A 10,288-nucleotide genomic window follows, 5' to 3' on the forward strand; every position below is an offset into this window, starting at 1 on the left:
TCAATTTACAGGACAGTATCCGCCATATTGATGTATAAAAGTCGTAATTTCGCGAGAATTAGCATCTATCAATAGGAATGCAATATTTTGCCTGTTGCTGGAATCAAATGGGAAATAATCTTGGCCTGTGCTATCCTTAGCAACTACTTCCAATACCAAAGTGCTCACAAACAAATCGTTTGAAGTATTCTGTTTCTGTACTCTAGAAGGAATGCAAATGAAATTTTTATATTTTTATCTTCTGTTGCCTTTAATTTTAATAAATGCTAATAACCTTATAAGATCTTTATAGATCTTTCTAGTGATGTCCAAATATGGCTGTATTACGTCCTCAAACTGACATAATGTTCCGCCAAGAACGAGCATTTGAAAAATTCGAAATACAAACTCATTTTTTTCATATTCTGAATATAGATTGTATTCTTCTGATTCTTCATCCAAAAGCATCTAAAAATCATGAAAAGTTAAAAATATCGTATCAGGAACTTCCAATATACACAAATTTTTAGTTTACTACAGTCAAAGATAATTAAAAAATGGAATTTGGCAAGTCTGTTTTAAGTAATGCGATATTTCAAGAAAAAGAAAAGAGAAAATGTCTTACACCACGAAGATTGTCAGATATCAAAAAGTCTTCTATTTGCAAATCATATCTTTTGCAAATCGTTCCGGAATTATATACAATTCTGTTATCTGGATCCTTAAGTTTATCAAAGAATGACATATTTAAGATCGAGCATGGTACTTGCTTTATTTGCACACTCGACGCTTGTATACCTAGCAATAATTATTTTTTAATTCAAACAGATTTATTTACGTAGCTGTAAAAGTACGTAGCTCCTAAAAGTAATAATACCTTGTCTTACCCAGGTAGAGCCTTGTTTGGACAATAATGCTTTAGCAACGGTGTTATCTTTAAAAAATGCCTACAGATTTTTTGAATCTCACAATCAGTATTAAATAACAGTATTAAATAATGTAAATTATATATATATATATATAAAAAAAATCTCTCTCTCTCTCTCTCTCTCTCTCTCTCTCTCTCTCTCTCTCTCTCTCTGCCAATGATTTTATAATTGAAAAAAAATCTAAATTACATTTACATCTAAATTACAAATTTAGATATTTAAGATCGCACGAATTCTGTAACATCCTATATAATTTGGAAAACATATTGTCGTTATTGATAGCAACTTACATCAGCTACATGATATTTATGATATTGTTGAAACTGTTCGTTAAATGAAAAATTTTGGATAATGAAGTTTCCTGTTAAGCCCCTAAAAATATGATTTTTAATATGTAACCATCTATTCAGGAATTAGAGAATTAACTATTATATGCATTGCAAAAATGATGGTAAAATATCAATGTCACCATTTACACAGATATTCTTGCGTATTTTTATCATTAATTCCGACGTAGGTTTTCTCATTCAACGGCACAAATGTGAATTTCGACTCAATCTCCATTTTTACACACTTGCGATCTCCATGGAGATAACACACAAGTTTTCTAATTCATCAATTGATTTAAATACGCAAATACGACTTTGCTTTGTAATTAAAAACTGCATTTATAATACGATTAATTAGTCAAAGAATTAAAAAAATGTCTATATTTAAATAAATCTGTTCATGCCAGATATGTGCATATTACATATACAGGGTGTCCTAAAATTTTTTGCTAAGCGCTCTTGTGTAGATAGAATGGACTAAACTGCATCGAAAAGGATCCTCTGCCAATTTTCGTAATAGGTAACAAAATATTATTAAAAATTGTCGAATATTCAAAAAATTGTCGGTCTTCAATAAAATTTCTTTGGTAATTATTTAGAATAACTCGCCCCCTCCCTCCCCTCATTTTAATCTCTAAAGTCTTCACTTTAACGCTTAATAACTCACGAGGCCGACCGCGGCGTTTTTTTGCCAGATTCTTTCATTTTGAGTGAACACACGTCGAATAAGTGTATTTTTATTAAGATTTGAAGTAGGGGGAGGGGAGATTATTCTAAATAAATACCATTTTTTTCTCAAATACTATCAACTTCACAGAAAATTGCAAAAGACAAAAATTCTTTATTTTATTCTCATAGAACTCAGAATTTTTTCAAAATTTTTTAACTTTTTAGTATTGCATTTTCTTATTAGCAACTATTTTTATCAACATGAGAAAATTAAATACGGTATTAAAAAATTCTGAAAAAATTCTCAGAATTTTATAAGAAGAAAATAAATAATTTTTATCTCTCGGTAAAGTTGATAGTTGAGTGAAAAATTATTGAAAACCAATATTCAGCATTTTTTAATAATTAATATCTTGTTAACTGAAAAAAATTGCAAAATGATAGATGACTTTTTAACTCAGTTTATTTCGCTTTATCTACACAAGAGCGCTTAGCAAAAATTTCGGGACACCCTGTATATATAGCATAAGAATATATCATAGATATGCATTTAAATAAAAATATTTATAAAATGTCTGCTGATGACCGCATCATCTTTCATAAGCAGGTAGAACAAACTAAATTGAATCGAAAACTTGTCGAAGTCTTGTACTTTTGTAATTTTTGCAATAATTAACGAGATATTTTTTTTAAATCTGCGCCGTCGCAGTTGTTAGGCACGGAGTGAGAGATTGTTTGGCAATTATGGCGCCACATGTCAGCGACAAAGAAATTCATTCGAATAATTAGATTTTCATTTGTTCTTTATAACGATCTGGCAATTAGTGTCCTTGAGGTTAAGGTGTGTTTATTTTGATCAAATGGCAGATAAATATTTTAGTGCTCAGGAATATACCGACATGATCATCATATATGGTGAAGCCGGAGAAGATGCTATTGAAGCCGCTAATCTGTACGCAGAACGATTTCCTGGACGCAAGATATTTCCTGATGCTAACGTTATTTCAAGTTGTGTTCGACGTGCGCGGGAAACAGGATGCGTGTTGCAGATTGAAACTGAAGCTGAACAGTAGTACGCTGATGCATTTTCAGAGTTGTAGATTAAACATGCATGAATGATAAAAATTCTATTCGCGTGCACTAAAGCGATTCTTCTTGTATATTTCTTGTGAACTCATACAATTTCAAGTAAATTGCACTGCGATTATTTGTTGATCTTGAAATACTCCAAACCGAAACTGGAGTAGTAATACCATAAATTAAATTGACAATCAATTTATTCTTAGAAACTTAAGATTTAATGCTTATTAGCATTAAATTATTAACAGTTATCAAATTATTAACAGTTATAATTGTTAATTTGTATATGATTGATTTCGCTATTTTGATCTCTATGTTTATTATTTATTTGCTTGATATTATTAAATTATTTATTGATTTATTCTTCTTGTATTTTATATGAAGTTAATTGTTGCATGGTCTTGGTTCTTGTTTGTGTGTGTTACTATGTTGTTTTGTAATTGTAGGTATTTGTTCTGACTTGTCAACTTATTTGGATATTTTACCAGTTGTATATATAATTCAGAATAGTTCTCCATTGTACATGTCTTCTATGATTATAGTTTGAGATCTCTTTAGTATATTTTTCATTATGTAATTTTTCGTATAATTGAAATCATTCATATTTATATGTATTGTATTTTTTATATTATATTTATATATATATTTATATATATTTATTTTGCTTGTATAATCAAGTTATCATTCCTTGAATTTGTATATGCTTGAGTCAATATAATTAATGCCGAGATACTACCAGTGTCTCCAAAGTTACTTCAGTTGTTCTATTTGAATAGTTATCTCGTTTTATTTAGAGTTTCTTAACTTTAGAGTTTCAGCTTGAAATCATTGACATGACCTTGCACAGTACATCTATTGTGAGCATAAACTCTTTGGAGCTTTGTTTTACTAGACTTTGTTTGCTTTCTGTAGAACCTTATTTTATGAATTTAGATCAATCATCAATTTAAATATTCGTTCAGATTTAAATGTTTGATGCGAATTTACCTAATCTAATTCTGTAAATCATATACTGAAATCTCTTTCAGTTTTAAAATGTAATCATGCACAGAATTGAAGTAATAATATCATATATTAAATCAACAATTTAACAATTTGATGTAAGAATCTTAAAAACTATTAAATTTTATTGTGAAAAATATTACCTTAACCAGCCTTAAGCAGATGCTTTTATCGATTTACAATAGGATTTAAAATTATATTTATTATTATTTATTTTATCCTATTTATAATTCTTGCATGAAATTTTACATTATTTAACTATATATTAATTTATTATTTTACTTTACAAGGTGACGAAATGATAAATTTTAGGTACATGGAACTGCACCCAATATTGTCGGCCAAGCAAACGCTAACATTGTTCTCCACTTGATGATTCTAAAGTACATAAGTCTGAGCAACCATGCCAAGATCATTGAACAGACTCCTTACGATTACTATTAAGGAAGCAAAGTATCTAATCTACCGGTGATTTCAGCACTGTAAAGTACAGCGAGTATACTAATGAAATAGTTATATGAAAGTTGTTACGCGAGTTAAATAAAAGGCAGACAATTTTGTTGATCGAAATTTAATGTCAAATACTAATAGAATTTATGCATCCATAATGAAGGAACCACTATTACCTACCATTATCTACTATTTGTTGTATCTCATACAGTTTCGTGTATATATTTCCACATGATTAGAAATTTATAATTGGAATCGACGAAACGCAAGTATTGTTAAGTATTATTTCAGTCACTTATAGATATAGATTTTCCCCTTCCTAGTACTATCTCGATTAGACGCGATTTGACTCAATTTCAAGATTTGTCAAATTATGTGTTGAAACAGCATTTAATTTTGTTTCGTTTAACATTAAACATGCAATATGTATTATTTCTATTGACTTTAATGTACGCTTCTACATGTAATTATTCAGAGAAAAGATACAGATAGTAAAACTTAGCCAAATAAATTGAGTATTAGAAATGCTCAGTTTTAAATAAAATTGTGAGATGTATATTTTCCCATTAAAGTAAGAATAGTTGAAAAATAAAAGTTTATGAAATTTTAACACCTATTTTATTTTGTATCGCAAATTATTTCGATCCTTATAAAATTAAACATTCTTAATAATTTATCGTTTGAATTTTGAGAATTTGAAAATTATTTTTAACATTCTCTTTCAGTTATAACAACAAATTCTTTTCTGTACGAGGTTAAATAATATTTGCATAAATTTATTGTTGTAAAAATTTACAGTATTTATGTTAAAAATATTTAATAAAAAAAATGTCACAAAATGTAAAAAACAGTAAATCCATGCATAATAATCTGTAAAATAAATGTTATACGCATTTTACAATAAGCCATTAGAAGTGAGAAGATGAAAATTGTCCAATCACAGTTATCCATTTTCAATTTCTAATTTCTGATTTATGATTAATGGCTTATTATAAAATGATCATTAAGATGGAGAGCACAGACGTTTACATAACGCATAATGCGTAAGAAAATGAATCAATCAAAATCAAATTTATTTCTTTCTTTTTCATGAAATAAAGAGCTTTGATTTTCTTATGCTTCATGTTTTGCGTTATGCAAGAGTTTGTGCTCTCCGCTTAACGGGCCTTCTACAATAAGACATTAATCATAAACCAGAAATCAGAAGTTAAAAACTGATAACTGTGATTGGTCAATTTTTAGCTTCTGACTTCTAATTTAGGACTAATGGCTTATTGTAGAAGATCCATACTAGTCTCAGCACAGACTTGCATAACGCATAGTGCATAAAAGAATCAACCAATCGAAATTGTTTTTCATGGAATGGGAGGAAAGGAAAAGGTTTGTTCATGTCACTAATGAGGGCATTGGAGTGAGTAAGAATTATGACAGGAGCATGCGACGCGAACAAACCTAAAGATTCTGATTAAGTGATTCACTTATGCACTATATGCACTTAAAAACAAAAGAAATTTGATAATTTATTTCTGGAGTTTTTGAACTTCATTTAGATTGTGGTCAAAGTCTCGCTACAAATACTTCGAAGCATTTGATGGACCAATTAGAAGAAAGAATTTGACAAACCGACTAATTAAAAAACGCTTCAAAGCTTTTACAGCATCGCATTGACTGTATCCTTAGGCTTGTTCTACCTTTTAAATTTTACCTGTTAGATAAATCTGATAATCCGCGAATGTGATTGGATAATCTTGCTACTTATCCAACAGATAAAATTTACCAAAAGATGGAACAACCGGCCCTTAAGCCGATTCTACATTAATTGCAAGCCGATCACAAGTTTGTTGCGACAGCCAATATAAAGTATTGATTTCAAAATGCAAGCTTTAGATTGGCTGTCACAACAAACTTGCGATCGGCTTGCAACTAATGTAGAACCGGCTTTAATGATTTAATTTTTTAGATTATTTGTCAGGGTTTTTTTTTGTAAAATTTAGCTTATTTTGGTAAAGCATATAGCGGAATTTTAGAATTCAGGATTGGCAACACTGGACTGCGCAGAATCGGATGAAAATTGGTCTCGAGAACGAAGTTGTATTTCCACCATGCATATAGAATAAACGATCAACAAGACGAAATGGCTTCGAGAGAGATTATACAGAAATTCAAAACGGAGACGGAAATTGATAATAAGATAAGAAGATTGATCGAGATCTTAAAAAAGAAACGAGAGGATCGCAAACGCCTGACAAAGAAAATCAAGATAATAAGGTGAATGAATCAACTAATAGAGGAATGTGAGCGAATTCAAGGACCTGAGGAACCGCGATACAGAGACTAGAGAGATTATTGACAGCTTCGAAAATGAATTAATAAGTAGCAGTGATGACGACGCGAATGAGATTAATTTAGAATCCAAAATAATGGTAGAAAACAAAGATTACGAGACAAAATATAAGATAATAGCAAAAAAATATCAAATTTAAAAATAATATACTCTACATCGCTAGGAAACAAACCAAAGGGGAACTTAACAATAAATTTTGAGTATCACAACAGAGAATTTTATATCATTCGAATTTTAGAAGACAACCAGAATACGAGATGGCAACAGGAAGTGCCATTACAAACGTGAAAACCAATCCATTAAAAAAACGTCCTTGAGTGACATCGATGCTAGCAATGGTATGCAACAAATACCAGAGGACCAAACCATTTCACTACCACATCACAAGTAAATCCTGTTCCATCGACATCGCAAATACTTCATATTTTAGATTTTAATCGTAATCTATTCCCTATAGAAAATGCTAACCTAGTATCCATTCCACTAACAAAGAAGAAACTCGGAAGATCCAAGGTATACCCTGATAAACAAAAAAGATCATCCGAGAGGGACTATAGTGATTTATCTTTACAAATATTATTAAACATAATTAAGATTGATTCAAACAAAAAAAAAACAATAGGAAGATTTAAGAGAAACCAGAAAAACACAAAAAAAGAAACTTGTACATTAAGCATTACAGAGAAATTGGAGAAAAGAAGCGACTGGAATCCACACAAGACATCAAGTAGCAATAGAAGACGAGGTAATTAACGAAATCCAATAAATCTTAACAATCAAAAGAAAGATTTTTTTACAAATACAATAGTTTGCCTTCGCTGATATCTCAGCAAGACAAATTCGAACGGAGCATACAATCGATTGCAAATTTTGACAAACACATTAGAAAATCTCTAAATAGCTTAATATGCTTATCTGAACAGGTGGCTAAGCACATAAAAGTCTCAAATGGAGCACAGCCACAAGCATAGTAAATGGAAGTCGTAGACGAGGCTTAAACAGATCACATGGAGGAATGAAACCTGGAATAAGGAATAATGATATTATATGTTTTAAATAATATATTAAAAAGGTCACGTAGACTTTTGATTTTAGATTGAGTTTAGTATTTTTTTTTCTTTTTTTTTTTTAAAGTTATGTTTGGGTAATAATAATCATTCACAAGTTAATATGTTATTTTTTGTTTATTATTCAGAATCAAACCAATTTGATATTAATATATGTTTGAAATACTTATCTTATTTATAGAACATAAAGATTTATAAGTGAAATGTTAAAAATATATCTACCTCAATCTACCTATGATATGCCTTGATCCGTAGATTTAATCAGCACCTGAAAAAAAAAAAGAGAATGTTAGATGTTGAATAATTAGAAAATGATTAAAAGTTAATAGCAAGTTAATATAAGCTAAAGAATAATATTTACCTGTAATACTTACCTTAGTCCTTCCAATGGATATTGATGAAATTATGTTATGCCTATGTTAAGATTTATGATATTTTTGTTAATGTTAATAAATTATATAACTTTGATTCTTTGCCTTTAAATGAATCACAGTAGTCAATTTTTAGTTCTTTCTAATTTATGACTTATGGTTCATTGTAGAAGGCCTATTATAGGACAGTCTTAAGTAATGTCTTAAGATGGTGTCGCAGGTGCCAACCAAAAACCATTATAAAACATTATTTAAGACTGTCTTCTGACCGACTATAAATATTGGCTATTGCCTAAAAAAAATTATAATAGTAATTAATTATATCGATAAAATAATAATTAACTTATTTATAAATACTCAACAGTAAAATATTCAATAGTAATATTTTGCTTGTTGCAATATTGCACTGTTAATAGTCATTTATACTGTAGATCAGCAATATAGCAGTGAATATGGGAACAAAGTCAATGTAAACTTAATCGATAAAATATTTACAGAATATTTACACTGAATGATTGACTTAATATAGTTTTATTTCAATCTTATTTACAGATCTATCACCGGATTTATCGTTGGTCGAACGTGGCAACTTCTCTCGCCTGTGGTAGCGCACATTGGTTGTATACGGTCATAGGGAATCTAGTTTAATGTCGATTCTGAATGACGAAATTTTATGAGAGAAGTGCTCTTGGCAAAGATATTCTTGGTGGTTTGCCATTGCCTGCTAGACAAAGGAGCTACGAGCGAAAATTTGAAAAAATTTTTCGATTCTGCCTGAGATCGAACCCGGGGATCTCTGACTTAGTAGTTTCATGCGCTGCCTGCTACGCCACGCTCACACTATGATGTAGGCTATGGTCAAAGTCTCGCTACAAATATTTTGAAGCATTTGATGAACCAATTAGAAAAAAGGATTTTACAAACTGGCCAATTAAAAAACACTTCAAAGCGTTTGTAGTATTTGTAGTATTTGTAGCGTTGTATAAGAAAGTTGCATTTGTATATAATTAACATAATGCGATTGATTAATCGATGAATTAAAAACTGCCTTAGTTTTATTGCGAAAAATATTGCCTCACCTGGGATTCGAATACAGATAGATGAATATTATCGACAAATATTGATTATTAGTTCCACCTCTGAGATAGCGAGGGCGTCACAAACGCTATCCTTTTTCACCATATGCTTCTTATCTTGTTACGAAAACGACATTGAACAATATGCATATATGTTTATTGAGAATTGTTGAAAATTGAGACATATGTTCATTCCTCGTGGTTCGTTCCTCTTGAAGAAATGTTTAACAGAGTGAATTTTCAACAGCCGCTTTTATTTTATTCTTTTTCTTCGTATTGATTATTGCTAAATATTTATTTCATATAGCGATGTGACTCGAGTGGATAATAAATAAGAACAGCGAGAAAATCATGGCACCTAACCAACGTCAACGACAGCTCGTTTTGTCAAAGAAAGAATTAAAAAAGATTAATGGAAGAAGATTCTCAAAGTACATAAAATATTTTTTCTTTCTTCAGATATCAAATTGTTATACGAAATACTTATCACTGTGACTGAATAATTTCACCTGTCAATTGTTTATTGTTGAAATAGGAATAAATCTACAAACAGCTATAAAAATATGTCCTCCGTTATACTTCAGCCATATATATATATATATAGACACACACACACACACACACACACACACACACATATATTTTTTTATATTAATGACAAAATATCTGACATGTAAATCTCGAAAGAGAAAGGAGCTTATATTCTGTAGCATATTACGAAACAAAGACATATGTTACAAATTGATCATTTAATTTCCACGATTTAATATATATGAAATATTTAAAAAGAAATCTATTTCATGTATTAACTTGCCTTTATTTTCAATTAATTATTATAACAATTGTATCTTACCATTGTTAAGAATTATATGCATTTTTATTGTTATTTTTCTAATTTTATTGTTATTTTCTAATTGTATCTTGCTTTATAGAAAATATTCTAAAAACTGTGACCTATGCAATATATATTGTAATATCTTAAAAGTATGAAT

At 29.7% G+C, this 10,288-nt stretch overlaps 3 protein-coding genes across 4 annotated transcripts in view; 2 read left to right on the forward strand and 1 right to left on the reverse strand.

The window, feature by feature from the left end:
* Nucleotides 1-1,472, reverse strand: LOC108694225 (uncharacterized protein C11orf70 homolog). The gene is made up of 6 exons (XM_018203592.1): nt 1,378-1,472; nt 1,199-1,280; nt 857-926; nt 605-777; nt 275-447; nt 1-202 (listed from the first exon to the last, which is right to left on the reverse strand). Exons 1-6 carry the CDS (start codon nt 1,470-1,472, stop codon nt 1-3), a joined length of 795 nt encoding a protein of 264 aa, XP_018059081.1.
* Nucleotides 1,473-6,510: 5,038 nt separating this feature from the next.
* LOC108694372 lies at nt 6,511-7,809 on the forward strand. The gene is made up of 4 exons (XM_018203800.1): nt 6,511-6,706; nt 7,021-7,169; nt 7,240-7,527; nt 7,706-7,809. The coding sequence occupies exons 2-4, from the start codon at nt 7,109-7,111 to the stop codon at nt 7,711-7,713; spliced, it is 357 nt and encodes a 118-aa protein (XP_018059289.1). The 5' UTR covers nt 6,511-6,706; nt 7,021-7,108; the 3' UTR covers nt 7,714-7,809.
* Nucleotides 7,810-9,344: 1,535 nt separating this feature from the next.
* The window catches only part of LOC108694323 (alpha-1,2-mannosyltransferase ALG9), a 4,805-nt gene continuing 3,861 nt past the window's right edge, over nt 9,345-10,288 (forward strand). For both annotated transcript variants that reach the window (XM_018203740.1, XM_018203739.1), the window contains exon 1: nt 9,345-9,727. In XM_018203740.1, coding sequence (XP_018059229.1) covers nt 9,648-9,727 — 80 coding nt within the window. In that variant the 5' untranslated portion in view covers nt 9,345-9,647. The remainder of the gene's footprint in view (nt 9,728-10,288) is intronic.

This window comes from Atta colombica, unplaced genomic scaffold (assembly GCF_001594045.1).
Source record: "Atta colombica isolate Treedump-2 unplaced genomic scaffold, Acol1.0 scaffold12, whole genome shotgun sequence".
Lineage (NCBI taxonomy): Eukaryota > Metazoa > Arthropoda > Insecta > Hymenoptera > Formicidae > Atta > Atta colombica.